General features: G+C 35.0%; 1 protein-coding gene across 3 annotated transcripts in view; it reads right to left on the bottom strand.

Annotated features, from left to right (window-relative positions):
* Positions 1-23,655, bottom strand: part of LOC145037485 (myosin-14-like) — a 68,556-nt gene that overhangs the window by 17,759 nt on the left and 27,142 nt on the right. For 2 of the 3 annotated variants that reach the window (XM_078986157.1, XM_078986160.1), the window contains exons 6-9: positions 18,663-18,733; positions 18,462-18,561; positions 15,627-15,683; positions 15,272-15,331 (exon numbers count right to left, since the gene is read on the bottom strand). In XM_078986157.1, coding sequence (XP_078842283.1) covers positions 15,272-15,331; positions 15,627-15,683; positions 18,462-18,561; positions 18,663-18,733 — 288 coding nt within the window. The remainder of the gene's footprint in view (positions 1-15,271; positions 15,332-15,626; positions 15,684-18,461; positions 18,562-18,662; positions 18,734-23,655) is intronic. The other variant, XM_078986159.1, reaches the window with a different exon arrangement.

The following is a 23,655-nucleotide window of genomic DNA, read 5'->3' as shown; positions in this document are numbered from 1 at the left end:
GAGTGGTACACATACTATTTTATGAGGAGTAGTGATGTGGCACCATCAAAAGTGCTAAAGACACATGCGTAGGAGTTGGATGTGCTATTTCATGAGGAGTATTGAAGTGGGGATATTGAAGATGGGTAAAGACACATACGTGGGAGTATGATGGGTATAGGTGAAGATAGTAACTATAATGATGAAACAAAAATCCAATAATATCAAGGTGAAGATAGTAACTGTAGTGATGAGATAAAATTCGAATAATATCACAATAAGCGGTGCATATACTATTTTATGAGCAGTAGTGATGTAGCGACATCAAATACACCGAAGGCATGTACGTAGGAGTGTGATGTGGTATTTTATGAGGAGTAGTGAAATGGGGATATCAAAGGAGAAAAGACACGTACCTAAGAGTATGACGGGTACATGTCACAAACCTTGTTATTGGGGTGCTAAATAGGATGGTCATATAAGGTAGAATATTATTAATATGGAATCCATTTGAAGAGATTCGACCTAATAGAAAGGAAGAAAATGAATGTGAAAAGTTATGGTGCATCATATTATTAATGGCATGAAACATTTTTTTATCTTTATATTTGACAAAATTTCATGATTGCTTGTGCAGTTTACAAAATTCACATGGTTGGAACAACTATCAAAACACTAAATGCTTAGTCCGTGTGATTTCTAAACCATACCATTTTGGTCTTGAAGCGTGGTTTCATATTCTAGGGTGTAGCATCTGTTTTTGAGGCACTTTTATTGTTGACCCTTATATATAGATTTATTGCATTTTTGGTGCCTAAGTAGGAAAAGAGTGCAAAGTGGCCTTATTGATATTTTCGTAAATTAGGCCTTGAGGAGTATGCGGTGCATACGTGTGTATGATGGGTGTACTAAGGCGCACCCTAGTACCCTAGGCGTACACTCGTACGTAGGGCGTACGTAGCTAGATTCCAAACACTATTTTTTAAGGTTTTCGCCATATTTAAGCATCATTAAGCCCTATTTCCTTCCCCATTTCCATCCTTCATCCTCATAAACGTCTTCTCTTGCAAACCTTATCCCCATTAAGCGTTTGAAGTTTGAGTGTAAGCTTTGGTGTGTTTCGAAGGAAGAAGAAGGTGGTGGTGAAACTTGGAAGCTATAAGCAAGCTTGGATCTAGAAGTTTTGCATCATTCTCCATCATTAAGAGGTATAAATTTCATACCATGATGGCTGGTTTGTTAGATATTGTTTATGTGTTGATTTTATGTCCTTTTTGGCCCCAAGTGTTGGATTGGTTTCTAAGTCAATAACTATTTTGGTATGTACTTAACCCGATTGTAAGCATGACCCTTTTGGGTTGCCTTCACCATAGCAATCGATAGGATGAATGAAGGAGGAAGAGGATTAATTATGATTTTATTAATATATTATAAGAATAATATATTAAAGGACAAATCATATTGTTTAATTAATATTAGTCAATAATTAATTTTGTTGCTAATAGAGATTAATTTTGTGGCTAATGGACTCCATAGAAGTTGGAGTGGACGAAATCTATGGGGAAACCTATAAAAATTCGTCCAAGGCCTCTAAGGAGGGAGTCTATGGGTTTCTTAGAGCTTAAGCAATAAAATTAGGGTTTCCTTGTTTGGTAACCCTATTAGCTTAACTATATAAGAAACCCCTAAGGTCCCAAAAACGTAGCTAAGTGATCCCTAGGGGTTCTTGGACGTTTTTGTGTCTTCTCCTACTTTTCTTCGTTCATCTTGTTGCTCATGGTATTTGTGATTCCATTAGAGGTGCAGCATTTGAGGCACTAAGCTTTCAAGAGTCAAGATCAAGAAGATTTGTGATTGTTATTGCTACATAACAATCAAGGTAAGATCTAAACCCAAATTCATATGTTAATTTGATTATTGTATGCTAGATCTAGGGTTTATGAGCTTTGTATGATTATTTCATGTTCATTAGACAAACTAGATCAAAAGATTTAAGGTTTTCATGCATACCATAGGATTGATGATTTGCTCAAAACCCATCAGTGGTATCAGAGCCTAAGTTGTTTGTTTGATGTATTTGATGCTTAATTGTTCATTGCTTGCATGAAAATCAAATTTTAGTGTTTCTGATTGGAAGACTCGCCGAATACATGAATGGACTCGACAAGTTCAATTGTGCACTCGACGAGTCCAGGGCTCTGGTGCCGGGATTTTCGATTTTTCTGTCAAATTTTGTTGTGGATAATTGCCAAAACTCATTTTTCTTGCCAAAATCCAATTTTTTAAGTTTGGAAAGGTTATCGTAATCAAAATTAATGGATTTATATGGATAATATAGGATTATTATTAGTCAAATATTTGACCTAGTAAGTTTGAAAAGTTTCAATTTACACCCCCAAGGTTTTATGGTTTAAATTTGAACGTAAAAGTTTTCTTTTGAAATTTAAATAGTTAGCCCTAATTTTGGAGAAGTTTCAAAAATTTTCCTTAAGTTTTGGAATTTAAAATTTTGATTAAAAGTTTAATTTTAAAATATTAAATTCTAAAACCACAGTTTTTGAAAAGTTCAAATTACACCGTTATAGTTTTTTTATGTTAATTAAATGCATAATTAAAAGAGGGTTAATAAATCCATAATGATATGGTCTAAGTTTAATTAAATTAAAGGTATAATTTATTAAATGAGACCACCTAGTATTTTAAAAAGTGTATAATACATCCTTATACTATATAAAATTAAAAGTCTAGTATTATATATGTATGAGTAAAGAGTCAGTCTTACCGTTAGTAGGCCCCATTCACGAAGTGGTCTCTAACGGGTGTTTAAGGAAATTACCTATATAATGTCGATTGAATGGGTATCCACTCTTACCCACTACACTCTTGACTGGTGGACGGTCGTTAACCGAACTGGTAGGATACGATGCAACCTTCCATTATAAGTATAATGAAATATGAAGTAACTAAACACTTTTATAAATTCCCAAGTCTTAGTTACTTTAAGAAAAATGTGGAATCGGTGCTAATCCATGAAATTGCACATTGCACCTTTATTGGTCATTAGTGGAGCATGTGTGGTTAACCGGCACACTAATATGGAACCAATGAAGGATGGCAATGGGTAGCTTGATGTTTATCATAGATCAATGGAGCATGTGTGGTTAACCGGCACATTGATTAGGTGATTTATAACATCGAGAGTACCAAGCTAATTTGCATGGTTATCCACAACTTGTTTGTGATCCTCGGCATCCCAGTCACAAACTTGAAGGGCACACTCGAGATTTAAACATGTCATTGAAAAGTTTAATAAATCTCAAAAGATCTAGGAGTTTCAATTCATTTAAAACCTAATTTTAAATTTTTGTTTTTCATGGTGGAAATTGGTAAATCATCATTTACCTACCTTCAAATGTTCTGCAATTTGGATTACAACATCCCTCTTCCAAATTGTAGAATATTGTGTTGGATCCTAGCCTCAATATTTCATTTGGGTGCTATATTGAGGATTTTATCAACTAGCTTGAATTTTCTCCCGTTTTGTAGATGTCAAAGTCTAACAACTATCCTGAATCCATTGGAAAAAGTTTTCCACTCGAAGATGATGTTCTACGATTGGATTGTGGAAATGGAAATCATTATTTACTTCCTCCACCTCCTCCAATAATTCTCCCTGACCCACGTGTTCAAAGAATTGAAATGTTCAAAGTCACTCAAATCCTATTGGTGAAAAGACATGAAGATGGCAAGTATGTATGCGCTCATATCTTAGATATGAAGTTACATATTGATAGATTGGGAATGTTGGGTGTCGGTGTCTCGAGGAAGTTGGCTGTTGACTTGGTTCTTCAGTCACTTCCCAAATCATATGGTAAGTTCGTTAGAGAGTACTATATGATGGACCACGATGTGCCCTTATTGATTTGACTTATTTTCTTATTGTTGTTGAATCAGAAATGATTTGGTGCACTGGTCAAGCAAATTTGTCTGGTAAATCAATATCCCAGCCTTCTATGGGCAATGTGAATGTTCGAAGTCCAGAAAAGTTTTCTCTACGGAAGAGAAATGTTGAGTCTGAGATAGTCCCGTGTTGTTGGAATAGTGTCTAAGGCTGCAACTATATTAGGCAAGTAGTTGACCTGGTTGTGCATGGTCCTTTTGGGTTGCCTTCACCAAAACAACTTGACTAGAGAAATAAATAGAGAAAGTGGTTATTATGATTTATTAATATGTTATAAGAATAATATATTAAAGGCGAAATCATATTTGTTTAATTAATATTGGTCAATAATTAATTATGAATTAATTTTGTGATCAAGTGTAATTAATTAAACTAGAGGGGTTGAATTGTAATTATGTGATAGTTGCAAATTAGGGCAATGGTTATCCTTGTTTAAGGATGGACGAATTCAAGGATAAGGATATCCTTAAAATCGTCCAAGGTCCAAGAGATAAGGGTTTTCAAGGCTTATCTTGTGGTTGCTTGGTGGGCAAATAACTGGATAAGGATAAGGACTGAAACCCTAATCTAAACCCTATATAAAGACCCCTAGGCCTTGGGAATTCGTTTACATGCTTCTAAGAAGTCCCAAGGATGATTTCCACCTCCTCCCTTCTCTCTCTATAGCCTCTCCAATTGCTTGTGGTGTTTGTGAGCCATTAGAGGCACTACACTTGTGGTGCTTGCTTTCAAGACTTAGGGTTTGAAGATTTAAGTTGTTATTGCAATATAACAACAAGAGGTATGTAATCTAACCTTGTATATTAATTTCGAAAATAGCATTGTTCTTTAGGGTTTTATTCTTGTGTTCATAATGTTGTGTATCTAATAGCAAAACATAGATCCAAATCTAGGGTTGCATGCACACATATGATTGTTTGTATAAAACCCGTCAGTGGTATCAGAGGCTTTAGTTAACTTGTTTTCATTTAGAATTATTCAATTGTATGAACTTGAAAAATTAGGGTTTATAGCCAATAAACCCTAAGAGGCCATAGATTTCGAGATTAGGGTTTCTTAACCCTAATTTGCGAAAATCTTGAAAGGGTTTTTGAATCCTTTCCTTTTAATCCAAGATTTCGAAATCTAGAGTTTGCAAACCCTTAGATTTAGAGATTTTCCTCCTTCCCCAAGATAAGATCCTAAATTTTAGGGATTTGGATAATCTCATATCGTGTAATTATCCTTCAATAGTTAAATATGGTAATTAAAGATCATGAGTTATCCCATCCCTATTTTCGAAATTTAGAGGGATAAAAGGGATTAGGATAAGTTAATTGTTTAAATGGTAATTATCCTCATGATTTAGATAATCCCTTATGATTTAATAATTTAAATTAATAGTTTAATTTGTGATAATTATTAAATCAAGAGTTTTAATATTTAAAATTTTAATTTAAATGGTATTAAATTTCAAAAATTTTAATTGGAGATTAAAAACCTAGTATTTTTGAAATGTTTAAAATACACCCTATACTATTATATTATTAAAAGTTTAATAAATATATATGTATAATTAATATGCTAGTCTTACCATTAGTAGGCCTCATTCACGAAGCCGGTCTATAAGGCGGGTATAAGGTTGCTGCCTATAAAATGGCGCTTAATGGGTGTACACTCACACCCACCGGTTGCTTGATCAGTGGAGGGTCGTTAGCTGAACGGGTAAGATAGGGCAACCTCATCCTCTCACTAAAAGTATAATATGAAATACAAAGTAACTACATGTTTTTCAAAATTTTCCCAATCCTAGTTACTTTAGGAAAAGTGAATTGATGCAATCCCATGAAATTACACTTTGCACCTTGCTAAGAAGTTAGTGGAGCGTGTGTGGTTTACCGGCACACTAATTGGTTCTAAGCGAAGGTGGCAAAGGATGATTCATTGTTTATCATAGTTCGATGGAGCGTGTGTGGTTTACCGGCACATCGAATAGGTGATCGTTACAATGAAGGCACCATGTGAATTTGCATGGTAATTCACACCCGCTTTGTGATCCTCGGTATCCTAATCACAAACGAGAGGGGCATATCGAGATTTAAACATGCCATTGAAAAGTTTAAATGAATCTCATCCGAACCTAGGAATTCTCAATACATTTAGAACTTAGAGTTATGTTTCTCATGGTGGAGAATTAGTGAATCGTCATTCACTTACCTTCAAATTGTTTGCATATTAGATTACAGCATCCCTTTTCTAATGTGTAAATATTGTTGTTGGATCCTAGCCCTAATTTTCTTATTGGGTGATAATTACGGATCCAAATTCTAATCTATCTTTTTCCTTTCTATTTGTAGATGTCGAACGCGAACAACGCTTCTGCAAGCTCATTCACATTGATGAGCCTTTACCAAAAGGTGACGTTCGATGGAACGAACTTTAGCGAATGGATAAGATACATTCGCACGTTTGCTCGCTACGAGGACAAGGAGTATGTCCTCGATGAGAAGCTCGATAAAATCAATCCTGAAATCGCTACTCCGGCTGAAATCACCGCTTTTGAAACTCATGAGCGTGATGCAACGAAGGTTCATTGCATCATGATAGCCACTATGAACTCCGAATTCCAAAAGTCCTACGAGTACATGTATCCGTACGAAATGTACCAAGACTTGTTGGAGAGATACCACCAAAACGCGAGGCAAGAGCGTTACGAGATTTTCACTAACATGATTTCCACCAAAATGGGTCATGGAGAATCTCTTACCGTGCACCTGCAAAAGATGCAAAGGTATGTCGATCGACTTCGCAAGTTAAATGTTGACTTTGGGGAAGACTTGGCGATCGACATGGTGCTTCACTCTTTGCCGCCGTATTACAATCAATTTAGGATGACCTACCACATAAATAAGGAAGAGGTCACCCTAAGCAAGCTCCAAGGTCTCCTTTGGGTTGCTGAGAGCAATCTTAAGGACAAGTCCGTTGCACCTATTCCCAATCCACCCGCTGCTCCTGTTTTGGCCATTGGGCAAGGAAGAGGCAAGAAGAGGAAGGAAAGATCAAGCTGTCTTTCACAGCTATATACACAATTAAATCTAACGATTCATCTCATGCTATTTCTTGGGTTCTTGATACTGGTTGTGGTTACCACATTTGTTCTAATGTGCATGGACTAAGAAGAAATAGGGATGTGGAGGATGGAAGGATAAATCTAATCATAGGGAACAGAAGATCATCACCTGTGACCAAGATTGGAGTGTATTCTTTAGTGCTTAGGAATGGTTTATGTTTAGCTTTGAACAATTGTTGCTATTCGCCAGAAATGGCTAGAAACATCATTTCATTTCATGGTTTGTTTAGACAAGGTTTTAGATTTTCTTTTAATAATGAGAATGGTTCTATTTTGGCTTATCTAAATGGTGTCTTTTATTTTGAAGCAATACCGTGTAATGGAATTTATGAAACCATTATGATTGTTGATAACTTAGGAATTGATGTTTTATGCATGGATTCTTCCAATAGTATGGATAAGTCATCCTTGTGGCATTGTCGTCTTGGACATGTCAACAAGAAACGTATAGCCCAACTCCAAAAGGATGGAGTGTTGGAGTCATTCGACCTTAGGGAAGATGACACATGCGAGTCTTGTTTACTTGGAAAGATGACTAAGTCACCCTTCGCTGGTACGTGTAAAAGGGGTGAGGGTCTATTGGACCTCATACATACCGATGTGTGTGGACCGTTTGGATCTACCATGAAGGATGGAAACCGCTTCTACGTGACTTTTACCGATGACTATAGTAGATATGGGTATATCTACTTGATCAAGCAAAAGTCAGAAACCTTTGAAAAGTTCAAAGAATTCAAGAATGAAGTGGAGAATCAATTGGGCAGGAAAATCAAGATACTTCGATCTGATCGAGGAGGAGAGTACCTAAGTCTTGAATTCCACGATTATCTCAAGGAGTGTGGAATAGTTTCACAATTGACGCCACCTAGGACACCGCAGTTGAATGGTGTGGCAGAAAGGCGTAATCGAACCTTGTTGAACATAGTTCGCTCTATGATGAGTTGTTCTTCGCTATCTATCTCTTTTTGGGGGTATGCCTTAGAGGTTGTCGCCCATATCCTTAACCGCGTCCCCACTAAGAAGGTTGCCAAAACACCTCACAAGATGTGGACGGGGAAAGCTCCTTCGTTAGCACATATCAAGGTTTGGGGTTGCGAGGCTTTCGTAAGACGAGATACTCACGACAAGCTCGAACCTCATAGTGAGCGGTGTATTTTCATCGGCTACCTGCAGAAATCCTTTGGATATCTCTTCTATAGACTGAAGGACAATGTTGTCTTTGTTGCGAGGAGAGGAGTTTTCCGAGAATGAGAACTCATAGACTAAGGAGACAGTGGGATGCAAATCGAGCTTGAAGAGATTCAAGAGCCGATAGATGAAGGAACCTCTACCGCTGGCACTCAACCCGAGGAGGAAACTCCGGTTGAACCGATTGACATATCATTACCTCTTAGACGTTCTGAAAGAGTTAGAGTTCAACCCCAGTTGTATGGTTTTCATATTACTACCGAAGGGGACACGTATATTAGTGATAGTACACTAATAAACCTTGATGAACCTAATAGCTATAAGGAAGCCATGGCAGGCCCGGAGTCTGCAAAATGGAAAGAGGCAATGGATAGCAAGATCCAATCCATGTATGTTAACCAAGTTTGGAATTTGGTTGATAATGTGCCCGGACGTAAGACCGTTGGGTGCAAATGGATCTTCAAGAAGAAGACTGACGCGGATGGAAAAGTACACACGTATAAGGCACGATTTGTTACAAAGCACTTTACTCAAACTCCCGGAGTTGACTATGAAGAGACCTTCTCACCAGTTGCGAAGATATAATCTATTAGAATGATGTTAGCTATAGCCGCATTTCATGATTATGAGATTTGGAAAATGGATGTCAAGACCGCTTTCCTTAACGGGAAGTTGGCTGAGGATGTTTACATGGCTCAGCCAGAGGGTTTTGTAGATCTGAAGCATCCGAATAGAGTGTGTAAGCTTGAGAAGTCCATTTATGGACTAAAGCAAGCATCTCGCAGATGGAATCTTTGCTTCGATGAGAAAGTCAAAGAGTTTGGATTTGTACGAAGCGAAGATGAATCGTGTGTATAGTCAAAGCCAGTGGGAGTGTAGTAAGCTTCCTCGTTCTATATGTCGATGACATATTACTCATAGGAAACGACATCCCGACTCTGCAGGAGGTTAAGTCCTGGCTTGGGAAGTGCTTCGCTATGAAGGACCTTGGAGAGGCTTCCTATAGTTTGGGAACCGATTGACATATCATTACCTCTTAGACGTTCCGAAAGAGTTAGAGTTCAACCCCAGTTGTATGGTTTTCATATTACTACCGAAGGGGACACGTATATTAGTGATAGTACACTAATAAACCTTGATGAACCTAATAGCTATAAGGAAGCCATGGTAGGCCTGGAGTCTGCAAAATGGAAAGAGGAAATGGATAGCGAGATCCAATCCATGTATGTTAACCAAGTTTGGAATTTGGTTGATAATGTGCCCGGACGTAAGACCGTTGGGTGCAAATGGATCTTCAAGAAGAAGACTGACGCGGATGGAAAAGTACACACGTATAAGGCATGATTTGTTACAAAGCGCTTTATTCAAACTCCCGGAGTTGACTATGAAGAGACCTTCTCACCAGTTGCGAAGATATAATCTATTAGAATGATGTTAGCTATAGCCGCATTTCATGATTATGAGATTTGGAAAATGGATGTCAAGACCGCTTTCCTTAACGGGAAGTTGGCTGAGGATGTTTACATGGCTCAGCCAGAGGGGTTTGTAGATCTGAAGCATCCGAATAGAGTGTGTAAGCTTGAGAAGTCCATTTATGGACTAAAGCAAGCATCTCGCAGATGGAATCTTTGCTTCGATGAGAAAGTCAAAGAGTTTGGATTTGTACGAAGCGAAGATGAATCGTGTGTATAGTCAAAGCCAGTGGGAGTGTAGTAAGCTTCCTCATTCTATATGTCGATGACATATTACTCATAGGAAACGACATCCCGACTCTGCAGGAGGTTAAGTCCTGGCTTGGGAAGTGCTTCGCTATGAAGGACCTCGGAGAGGCTTCCTATAGTTTGGGAATAAGGATAGTAAGAGAAAGAAGTAAGAGACTAATAGGACTTAGTCAGAACACTTACTTAGAGAAGGTACTAAAACGTTTTAGTATGGAAAACTCGAAGAAGGGAGAATTGCCAATACAAAGTAATACCAGGTTGAGTAAGAATCAAAGTCTGGGTACCAAAGCTGAGATAGTTGAAATGAGCCGAGTTCGATACGCTTCTGCAGTTGGCTCAATCATGTACGCTATGACTTGTACTCGCCATGATGTAGCCTTTGCTTTGAGCATGGTTAGTAGATATCAAGGGAACCCTGGCAGAGCTCATTGGATTGTGGTGAGGAATATCATTAAGTACCTTCGGAGGACGAAGGAATGGTTTTTTTAGTCCTCGGAGGGAGTGATGACTTGAAGGTGCGAGGGTATAGTGACGCCAGCTTTCAAACCGACAGGGACAACTACCGTTCGCAGTCGGGCTGGGTCTTACCCTGAATGGAGGAGCAGTAACTTTGAAGAGTTCCAAGCAGTAAACCATAGTTGATTCAACGTGCGAATCAGAGTACATTGCAGCGAGCGAAGCATCAAAGGAGGCAATGTGGTTGAAGAACTTCATCGGTGACCTTGGAGTTGTACCTGCCATAAAGGAGCCCATAGAGATTTTCTGTGATAATGAAGGAGCGGTTGCCTTGACCAAGGAACCAAGGGATCATGGTAGATCTCGACATATCGACAGAAAATATCACTTCATCAGACATCGTGTAGAAGAAGGACAACTCGTAGTGAAGAGGATATCATCAGAAGATAACCCAGCAGATCCGCTTAGGATGGGACTGAGTAGGGTTAAGCACTTGCAGCATGCTAGGAGTATTAAGCTCAAGGATGATATTAGCATAGATTAGATAGTAGTAGAAACGTGTAATAGATAAATGTAATTAACATTTGACGATTAAATAAAGGAGTTTTATTTATGAGTAATGTTACTGTCTTATGTTAATTGTTTAACTATTGTTTCACTTTGCATGTTTTGACTTCCAGAATAATTGAGTTTATTAAGAATAATTGAATTATTCAAATTGTCCACAATCGTTCATATGTCGGAAGTAGATATGAATGAAGATTGTCATGAATTGGTGTTTAGATTGTCTAAATGGTATTAGACATAGCAAAAGATTGTTGCAACGTTCATGAGTGCTTATGAACTGGTTTTGAGCATTGGAACAAACACGCGCTTGCTGGAATCACCTTATCAAATATGATATAAAAGGTGATCTCAAGACGATAATATCATATAGTCTTAAAACCTAGATATATGGTTTGTCATTTGTTAATTGATTGTACATTGATAATGTGAAAACGCATCAGTAACTCGGTGTTATAAAACGCATTGTTGTGTATAGTTGATTAATGAATAAGTAAATGCATATAAGTCAAAGTTTATCTATTACTTTTATCCTAAGAAGGAAAAAGCGATATCTCGGCCGCTCGATGATTTGATTTGACTTATGTGTCGGGCCCGGTCAAAACTGAATTGATGTGTTCGATTAAGTTCTATGTCAAATAAATCGGAGATCGAGAAACCAAATGCTAGACTAATTATTCCATAAAATTGTCAGCATGATATCTAACAGAGGACTGTACGATCCCTTATCTAAAGGACAAGATTGATTAGATCAGATTTAACAGCATCTTTGAGAGCTACGATTGCAAACCGGATTGTACTTGTGCATAGAGTTACTAGACTTATCCAAGTGAGAGACTGTCGGAATAGTGTCTAAGGCTGCAACTATATTAGGCAAGTACTTGACCCGGTTGTGCATGGTCCTTTTGGGTTGCCTTCACCAAAGCAACTTGACTGGACAAATAAATAGAGAAAGAGGTTATTATGATTTATTAATATGTTATAAGAATAATATATTAAAGGATAAATCATATTTGTTTAATTAATATTGGTCAATAATTAATTAGGAATTAATTTTGTGATCAAGTGTAATTAATTAAACTAGAGGGTCTGAATTGTAATTATGTGATAGTTGCAAAATAGGGCAATGGTTATCCTTGTTTAAGGATGGACGAATTCAAGGATAAGGATATCCTTAAAATCGTCCAAGGTCCAAGAGATAAGGGTTTTCAAGGCTTATCTTGTGGTTGCTTGGTGGGCAAGTAACTAGATAAGGATAAGGACTGAAACCCTAATCTAAACCCTATATAAAGACCCCTAGGCCTTGGGAATTCGTGTACATGCTACTAAGAAGTCCCAAGGATGATTTCCACCTCCTCCCTTCTCTCTCTATAGCTTCTCCAATTGCTTGTGGTGTTTGTGAGCCATTACAGGCACCTCACTTGTGGTGCTTGCTTTCAAGACTTAGGGTTTGAAGATTTAAGTTGTTATTGCAATATAACAACAAAAGGTATGTAATCTAACCTTGTATATTAATTTTGAAAATAGCATTGTTCTTTAGGGTTTTATTCTTGTGTTCATATCGTTGTGTATCTAATAGCAAAACATAGATCCAAATCTAGGGTTGCATGCACACATAGGATTGTTTGTATAAAACCCATCACATGTACCATTCCAGAAGAATCCATATGTTTCTACTACCAACAGAGGGGGCATTGGTTACGAAGCTGCCCTAACTACCTAAGAGATCTAAGAGATGGGAGAGTCAAGATGTATGAGTCTACTTCAGGTAAAATCCACTCTCTAACTCTATTAAGTTTTCTATTTTAGATTCTTAATACATGATCTGATAACATTGCATTTTGATTTTTTGTAGGATCAAAGAAAAGAAAGGAAGCTTAAAGAAAAAAAGTGAGTTGAGTTTGATCGCGAAGAAATGGATTTCGATCGCATGATTCAATGATTGGATTTTTGGAGTTGCTGCTTAGAGTTATGATAGATTGCATAGGAATATGTAATAGCATAGTTTTCATTTGAATTTGCATTGCAAGGACAAGTTTTTTTTGCACCTTTTTATATATAAAATAAATTTTGATTTGTCTTATTTATATCTCCATTCAATGTTATTTGTGAAAATTGATGCTTGTGCGTTTCTATTATAAGCAATATTAAGTGGATGTGATTCTTAGTTATGTTATTTATGATAGTGTCGTAAATTTCTATGTAAGGAAAGATTCCTATCCCCCAATTTTCAATTGGACAAAAGCTTGGAATCATATGATTGAGTCATGTGATGTATGCAAATCATATGATTGAGCTTGAAAGATTCCTAGTTTTTTTAGAAGTTTTCAAAGAAACGAGCAAGATGAACCCCAAACCCTTTTGTTTGAAACAGTGATAAAAGATTGAGACAACAGTGATAAAAGATGTCATCCAATCTTCATTTTTTTTTTGCTTCTTGACACAAAAGAAAACCAAATCGCAAATGGGGTGAAGAAGACTAGTAGTGTTATATGCACCTCAAAGAACAACCGACCAGTAAATAGGATGGGTGGGAGAGAACCACCATCGACAGGGGGGATAGGACGATAGCCAACAACTTAATAATTGAATAAATAGGACGGTAGAGATGAGATGAAGACCCATCGTGCAAAGAGATTTTGAACAACTCTTCTGAATCGTTAATAGCAAGGATGAAGGCGGTGCATCTTTAGCTCCACTGGACAAGAAACGTGATAGTTTATTTTATTTACTTCTTTTTATAGTTTATTCTAGCATATTTCATTAATAATTTAGATGATTTCCATGCATATTTTCATTTTTGTTATTTTATGACTATTTCAGGTACTTTCGATTTTGTGAGCATAATTGCAGGTTTTCGGGTCTAGCAGAGCGGGAGTGTTCGGGACGTATGGAAAGTGATGGGAATTGGTACATAACAAGGATTATGGGCATGATGATTAATTAAAAGCTTGGTAGAAATAAACTTTAAATTTGCAAGATGCGGGAGAATATTCAAGCGTGTGTAGATTATTAATCGGGCGAGTTCACGAGCTTTGGAGGATTTGGAGAAGACAAATTGGGCTTAAAATGAAGAAAACTTGAAGAAAAATGGGCTAGGAGCTTATTGGACTCGAACTGGGCCAATCGGACTAAGCTATAGAGGCCCAAACCTCAAAGATATTATATCCAGGGACTACCGGCGCAACAGCACGCGGGCCGCGCAACCCCTTGCAGGGGAAATTCTAGAAATTCTTCTTTTGAGCTATGTGGGGAAGGCTGGTGTGCCACTTTTCCACACTCTTGGACGTCCGATTTTTTTTAGCATTCTATCTGGAGTTTTGGAGAATTTTGAAGGCCAAGAACACCTCAAGAACATCATCTTTTCACCTCTTGATTCTTGTTAAATGTTTGGTACAATCTTCTCTAACTTTTCACCTCTTGATTCTTGTTAAATGTCCTGGTAGATAGGATGATGTTCTGCTTAGTGATCTGTAGATCCGTCCGATTGTCTATTGACTGACTATATGTTTTTATATGTTATATGTGCACATATTTGTTGATGGTTGAGGCTTTACTGCTATGTGCATGAGCCAACGGACTGGGGGCATTCCAACCCAATGGTTGATTGGGCCCAAGGGTATTCCATCTTGAGGATGATTGGACCTGTTATATATATATATATATATATATATATATATATATATAGGCATTCCAACCTAAGGTATTCCATCCCGATGGATGACTAGACCCGAAGATTGACTGGGCCTGGGGTATTCCACCCAGATGGTTGATTGGACCCGACATGTTTTGGTATTCAAACCCGATGGTTGATTGGACTAAACATGCTCTTGATACGAGGGTATTCCACCCTGAGGATGATTGGGCCCATCGTAGACATGTCTGGTATTCCGGCCCAAGGCTGATTGGTCAAGACATGAGTGTTTGTACGTGTGATTTATTTGTGTAGTGGTATTTTGGGAGAATTCACTAAGCTTCATGCTTACAGTTTCAGTTTATTGTTTCAGGTGTTGCAGATGATTGTGGCAAAGTAAAGACGTGACCGTACACATCCTTGGTTTTAGGACTGATTGGATATTGGGAGATTCTAATTTTAAATTATTGGAAACAATAGTTTTGTAAACACTTTTTTTAGTAAATGAGTTGTTTTGAAAAGATTAAATTTGTTGTTATTTTCGAGGTGTTACATAAGGAATTTACAACGAAGTTTGAAGAGCCCACACTAAGCTTATATTCTTAATTCTGGATCACATTTCATATGTGGTGATGTGAAAGAGAAAGATAGATACTTACAGGGCATATGTGTTTGGAGATTTCCATAAATGTTTTCGAGTAATGAAAGGATAAGACTACCTAAAAGTCAACAAAATGTTGAATTAGTTGAAATAGATTGGCAGACTCTAAGTCGATAACTCAAACACATGTATGGGAATGATTCATTAAAACAGGAGGATAGTACAAGGTGCGAGTTTTAGGTTCTAAAAATATATAAAGCATTGATTCCTTGAAAAGGATATACATGGAAATAAAAACGATAGTTTTTTGTTTATTGTTGAAGGAGCAAACAAGACAAAAAAATAAATAAAATAAAATAAAATAAAATAAAAATAAAAACTTGTGGGATAAACCACAAGTTAAAGATACGTACCAACAACTCAGAAGCCTCTTTACAATGCACAAGCTTTTTTGAAGCTAAGCCAGAATACTGCAATATACGAGTGGTTTTAAGAGCAAAGATATATAGATTTAAGATCAGAACTTAAAAACGCGAGGAACCCCATGAGTGATTTTTTTACTACATAACAATTTTAGAAAAATCACACTAACATACTCTTAATGTAGCGGTTTAAAGATTCAATAATTTTTGGCAACAATTTTTTTTTCATTTGCAAACATATATATATATATATATATATATATATATATATATATATATATATATATATATATATATATATATATATATATATATATATATATATATATATATATATATATATATGTACATATCACACACATTATATGCACATATAAAAAAACAAATTTTGACAATAATTGCAACAATTTTCTTAAAGGCAGCATATATTTATGATTCGTGTTCTTTTTTTTGTTGTAAGTTATCTATTTGTGAATATGTGAATACGCATGTTCATATTCATATGTAAGTGTATGTGCATATCTACATAAATTATATGACGTAATATATATGGAAAAACAAAGTTTTTCAAAAATGTTGTGTATAAAAACTTCTAACATAATCATATAGCAGACTATTTTTCTTTTTAAAAATATTGTGTAGAAAAAGTCATAACTTAGTTTATATATATATAAAGAGACGTGAGTTATTGTGATAACTTAAAGATTTGTGAGAATTTATAACTACGAATAAGCATGTGTCCATAGTCCATATAACTACAGATAAGCATGCGTCCGCACTCATATAACTAAGGATAATCATATTTGCGCCGTAATCCAAAAATATGCATGCGTTGATGCATATTTAAATGTGCATACATGCAAAATTCCAAAAAAATCCATTAAATCTTATTTTTTAAGCATCGAGCACTTTTAGATGTTATATTTCGTTAACATTTGTGGTTTTTTGGTTTCACAAAATGAAAAGCCTATTATGAGTTTTCAAGTTCCTATAAATCATTAAACTCTCAAAAGAATATATATATATATATATATATATATATATATATATATATATATATATATATATATATATATATATATATATATATATATATATATATATAGAGAGAGAGAGAGAGAGAGAGAAAGAGTTTTATTTGAGACCGTGTTAATTTTATAAAACATGAGTACGTGGTTTTAACCATTCATCTTGAAGATAAAAAAAATATAATATTCAAAATGAAAGAAAAAAACTGAAAAAAAAATTAATTATTATTTTCTTCATTTAATTTACTCAAAAAAAAAGTAAAAAAATAAAATAAAACAAGTTACAATTTTTTTAATGTAAAATATTCTAATATAATATACACTATAAATATTCTAATAGAATTTTTAAAATTTTAAAATATTCTACTATTAATATTCTAATATTCTACTAGGATTACTAGAATTGTTAAAATATTCTAATATTCTATTAAGGTTGTTTAAATATTTACTAGTATAATATTGTAGTAGAATATTTGAATATTTTAACAACTTTGTTTCAATATTTATATTCTAACATCCTATTAAAATATTTTTCTTATAATTCAAAAGGGGTAATTTTTATTATTTTATAATTTTTTATACTTTAAATTATGAAAATAACATTTTTAAAAATATTTCATTTAATTTTCATTTTAGAAATATTTTTTTGATCTCCAAAATAGGTGTCTATGATTGCGTCCCCATGTCTCATAAAATAGTTATGATCTCAAATTGAACCTATATATATATATATATATATATATATATATATATATATATATATATATATATATATATATATATATATATATATATATATATGGATGAGTTATTATGAGAATTAAAAAAAACATGAGCACTTGTGAACTTGTAATCCACACATCATTTTTCAAAACCAAAACATCAATTTACTCAAAATGATATGTCTAAGCTATATTTAGGCTCAAAAAAGATTTGACAATGTTTTTATTAATTTTCGAATGTACATGTATGCACAATTAGTAGTTATATGGATTGCTAATGAGCACAATTAACAGTTCATATAACTGTTGTGCACATCCGAAGTGATTGTGCATACATTCATATTTCTAAAAAATAAAAAAAAAGTTTGTCAAATCTATTTGTTTCCGACCGTGGATCTGTCTTAATCGTTGACCTAGGAGTCCGTTGGTGGTTTTGGTTTTGAAAATTAATGATCGGCTTAGGAGTTTTTATTTTGCTTTGAAATTTTTATGTCTTAATAAAGATTATATTCAAAATTTGATAAAACTAAATATTTTTCTTTAAATTAAATATCAAAATTCTATATCAAAGCAATATAAAATTTACTATGCTTATATTATAAAATCAAAACCGAAATATATTTTTATATTTAACTAAAAACCACATACTTATATTTTTAAAATAAAATAGCAACATACTATTATTTCTATAATAATGTTTTTTTTTATAATAACACATCATGGTTTTTTTGTAAATTTCACAAATGATGCTTAAGCAAATTCACAAAATGGCTAAAATAGTCATTATCCAAAATTCTTTCAACTTAACGGATTAATCTAAGGGACATCCACAAAAAGGATCATTTATGTGCAATATTTGCCCGGTAGGGACCATTTTAAGGAAAAAAAACTTTGTAAAAATCATTTCAGGAAAACAACTTTAAAGTTAAATGATCGTTCATGTAATTTACTCTATTACCAACTTAGAACTTAAAATGCATCTAAAAGCATTTATGATAATTCCATCCCTAATATTTTCAAAAGATATAGTAAATATATCCAAAACTATCGCAATTTCTATAAAAAGTTATGGTTACCTCTTTTGTTGCTTGCGAACACCATGAGTCCAACTTGTCTAAACCGGCTTTTAGATATTCCAGATTGTTGAAGTTAAAAAATTTCGGGGACGAAAGAATACTATAGAGGGAAGGAAGATAATTACAAAACAATAGTAAAGATAGGAAACGAAGAAAATATGAAGGGAAGATATTTAAAATAAATGTGACCAAATTAAACACCTGTTAAACAGCCCTACGTTGATATATGAGAAAAGTTGAGCGAATATTTGCTGGACAATTTTGCGAGGCACCTGAAATTGGTCTCTATCAGAAAGTTTGACTACAAATATCTTAGGATTTGCAATAAGTCAATAACCTAGTCTCATGCGATACAGAAGTTTAGGCTATGTTTGCATTAGATTAGGGTTGGGGTGGTTGTTTAAAAGTAATCCTATTTAATTGCATCTATCTTATAACTTTGTTGGCTAACTTTGAATAGTTGTTTAACTAAATTTGGCTAGCTGTTTAAAATGAAACATTAAATAGTGGAAGGTAAAATTAAAACATTTATTTAAAAAAGAATGGTCAAAATAATTAACTCTCATAAAAAAATTAACTCGAGAATGGTAAAAAAAAAAAAATTAAATTCATAAATCTCTTATTGGAGAATACTAAATATATTATTATTATTATTATTATTATTATTATTATTATTATTATTATTTTATAGTTTTATAAAATAAAATAAGCATTACCTACTCTCCTCTTCTTTCCCAAACCTCACCCCACCCCTTCCACAAACTCACCTCTTTTAAGCATTATCACATGATATATCTCATTTATATTTCTTCTTTCCCAAACCTCACCCCCACCCCCTCCACAAACCCACCTTTTCAAACCACCTCAGCCACCAAAAACTACAATGACCATCAGAACTAATATCAGCTTTCTTTCCTTATTGTGGATCGATTAAAGCATACGGTATGGGGTACAAGAAACGTCGTTATGGTTGACGTGGAGGGGCCTCAACGGCATCATAACAAGATGAACCCCCCCCCCCCCCCCCCCCCCCCCGTGGCCCCTTCTCGTTGTAATTCGTTGTGTTGTTTCTTGTTGTCTTCATGACCGGATGAAACAAGAGCATTGATTGGTTGCATAAGTTACCTCTCTCTATCTCTCTCCTCTTAATGATGTTATAACACCATGAATATCACCCCCACTTTATGTTATAAGGTGTTATAACACCACCTCAACAAGCCTATACCTAATAGTCTTAAATGATACATAGGGTCAAGAGTGATCTCATTGTGTTTAATGTTTATTATATGATTTTATGATTGAAATTATTTATATTAAGTTTGATGAGATGGTTTTGACTTATTTAAATGTAAAGTATTTTATTTTGTGGAAATGTGTATTCTATTTTAAAAGAAAGTTCTGAAATCGACGGAACTAGTGTATTAACAATGGTTCAACATTGATTAAATTAAATCCAAAAGGTTTGGATGAAATGTATTTATGGAATTGTCTTGGTGGATAAGATTTTGAACGTCATTTGGCCATAAGTTTTGTTATAAATGCAAATCTCATTTATCGAGATATGTGACAAAAACATCACTTGGTAGTGTAAGCATATGTTGGATTTAGTTTATGCTAATGGACCATTCAAATTGATCACAATACATGTTTATACCAACTTCGTTACCTACGATAGATAGGTATGTTGATAACTCCAAAAATATTTACCAATCTCTTGTGTTTTAAATTTAACTATCGAAACATAGCTAACTAGCTTTTTTATAACTCCAAATTCCTAACATACCTTCCCATCCATTTTTTCCACCCGAAAAACTATCAGTGAGTTTTATTGCTTTTGCATTGTCTTCCATATCTGTTCTTCCTCTGAAAATCGGAATTCAAAGGTTCTCCATCACCAACCTCTTCCCGTTTCTCGTTCTTCCTCCAAATAGTAGAAAATAGACTAGTTTTTTTAGAAGTTTTCAAAGAAACGAGCAAGATGAACCCCAAACCCTTTTGTTTGAAACAGTGATAAAAGATTGAGACAATAATTTTGTGATTGAAAACCTTCCATGATTCTCTATTTATGTGAACTGGGAAATCTATTCGATAATGATGCTCCAGATTGACTAAGTTTTTGCAAACAATAGATAAAATGGTAAAATCCACCTAGTTGTTTATAACATTTGTGTATAAAAAATCGTAAAACATCGCTTGAAAAGATGAAATGCTCCCCAATCTTCAATTTTGCCTAATTCTTGATGAAAAATGAGAATAAGATCACAAATGGGTGATTACAAAAATTTGTGTATTCCTGAAATGTCATCCAATCTTCATTTTTTTTTTTTTTTGCTTCTTGACACAAAAGAAAACCAAATCGCAAATGGGGTGAAGAAGACTAGTAGTGTTATATGCACCTCAAAGAACAACCGACCAGTAAATAGGATGGGTGGGAGAGAACCACCATCGACAGGGGGGATAGGACGATAGCCAACAACTTAATAATTGAATAAATAGGACGGTAGAGATAAGATGAAGACCCATCGTGCAAAGAGATTTTGAACAACTCTTCTGAATCGTTAATAGCAAGGATGAAGGCGGTGCATCTTTAGCTCCACTGGACAAGAAACGTGATAGTTTATTTTATTTACTTCTTTTTATAGTTTATTCTAGCATATTTCATTAATAATTTAGATGATTTCCATGCATATTTTCATTTTTGTTATTTTATGACTATTTCAGGTACTTTCGATTTTGTGAGCATAATTGCAGGTTTTCGGGTCTAGCAGAGCGGGAGTGTTCGGGACGTATGGAAAGTGATGGGAATTGGTACATAACAAGGATTATGGGCATGATGATTAATTAAAAGCTTGGTAGAAATAAACTTTAAATTTGCAAGATGCGGGAGAATATTCAAGCGTGTGTAGATTATTAATCGGGCGAGTTCACGAGCTTTGGAGGATTTGGAGAAGACAAATTGGGATTAAAATGAAGAAAACTTGAAGAAAAATGGGCTAGGAGCTTATTGGACTCGAACTGGGCCAATCGGACTAAGCTATAGAGGCCCAAACCTCAAAGATATTATATCCAGGGACTACCGGCGCAACAGCACGCGGGCCGCGCAACCCCTTGCAGGGGAAATTCTAGAAATTCTTCTTTTGAGCTATGTGGGGAAGGCTGGTGTGCCACTTTTCCACACTCTTGGACATCCGATTTTTTTTAGCATTCTATCTGGAGTTTTGGAGAATTTTGAAGGCCAAGAACACCTCAAGAACATCATCTTTTCACCTCTTGATTCTTGTTAAATATTTGGTACAATCTTCTCTAACTTTGTTTTCTTGAGTTTAGTCATGCTTGGCTAAACAAATCTTGGTTGACTTTGGTGAAATCCTTTGACTATTTGTTGAATGTTGAAGATTCCATGATCTTGTGTTTGAATCTTTATGAGAATGTTTTGTGTTTTAACATCTTATCACTACTTATATGTTTTTATTCATGAGTTTAAATGTGTTTGTGGTGATTAGTTGGCTAATTTCTTGATTAAGTAAAGGATCCTCAAGTTAGCAAGCAACAAATGATTTTTGTGTTTTTTTTTTGCTTCATACAATCATAAAAACATTTTCTCCAACATGCTAGTGAAAGTATTTGACTCCTCTTGGATTTGGTGACTTTTTAGTTCTTAATGTTGGTTGATTTTCACTAATCACATTCTTAATGGAGAGTGTGACTTTGACTAAGGAAATTGTTATGAGCTTCTCTAACCATTTTAACAACTAAGAAAAGTCTAGGTAATCTCAAGCTCCTTGGATTACTATAGCCAAATTAAGGATTTAAAATAAGTATTGCACCATGTGATTCTAATGATATGTTCATCAAAAGTCAATGTGAGGAAACCTTAAGTCAACCATCCTTCCCTCATTGATTTTACATCAAACTCTACTTTTTTGTTGAAATTGTATATTTAAATCTTAGTTTAATTCTAGTTTATTTCAAGTATTTCAAAAGACCAACCCCCCCCCCCCCCCCCCCATTTTTAATTTATTGTCATTTTACAAGTATTTTTACAAAGAGCTTTTTCATAGAGTTATAAAATTAAACCAATCTCCGTGGATTCGATCCCTTTATCATTATAAACTATTTTAGTGTGTAATATTTAGGGTTAATAACTTTGTTGGCCTTGACAATCACCAAATTTGTGGCGTCATTGTCATGGATTGGTTTATTTTTAATCAATGTGTTTCTCTATGCCCATATCTCAACGTACAGGTGCTTTGATTTATAATCCGGAAATTGAAAAAGAAGCAAGGCGTTTGGAGAAGGAAAAAAGAATAGAACGTGGTCAAACTTATAATCCTCACTGGGATCTGGAGGTTGAACCCGCTTCATCAAGTGACATGGAACCCGATTCTAGTCCCGTCCCTCGCCAAGAAATTCCCGAAACACCACCTCTACAACAAAATTCACCCATTATAGAACCAATTGCAATGGTGGTGGAGGAGAAGTTCCTGAAAGAACGTTGAGGCAAATGATGGAAGCCGATGTTACACAAACTCCAAACGATATCAATCATCTGGTTTTAGAAGGAGGTTCGGAATTGAAGTCTAGTTTAGTCCATCACCTTCCAACTTTTCATGGATTGGAGAATGAAGACCCTCATAACCATTTGAAGATGTTACACATTATTTGCACTAGTATGAAGCCACAAGGGTCAACTGATTATCAAATCAAGCTAACGACATTCCCCTTTTCATTGGTCGATAAAGCAAAGGATTAGTTATTCTATCTTCCATTGAGGTCAATCAACTCATGGACCGACATGGCAAGAGCTTTTCTTGACAAGTTCTATCCCGCTTCAAGAGTCTCAAGTCTTAGAAATGAGATTTGTGGAATCCGCCAATGTCAAAATGCGACTTTTCATGATTATTGGGAGAGGTTCAACAACTTGTGTTATAGTTGCCCATAACACCAAATTCTGAAAAAAAAACTCCTCATTCAACACTTCTATGAGGGATTGTTGCTAATGGAGAGAAGACTAGTTGATGCATCAAGTGGTGGAGATGTCTTTAGCAAAACTCCACGAAAAACAAGACAACTCTTCAACACCATAGCCGCAAAATCACAACATTTTGGCCTGCACCAAGATATGAAGAGAGAAACTCAACAAAAAGTTAATGAAGTGGGAACATCAAACCTAAAGTCTCAAATCAAAGATCTA

The sequence above is a fragment of the Lactuca saligna genome, chromosome 3, assembly GCF_052625555.1.
Source record: "Lactuca saligna cultivar CGN05327 chromosome 3, ASM5262555v1, whole genome shotgun sequence".
Lineage (NCBI taxonomy): Eukaryota > Viridiplantae > Streptophyta > Magnoliopsida > Asterales > Asteraceae > Lactuca > Lactuca saligna.
This window is presented reverse-complemented; position numbering and strand designations above follow the sequence as displayed.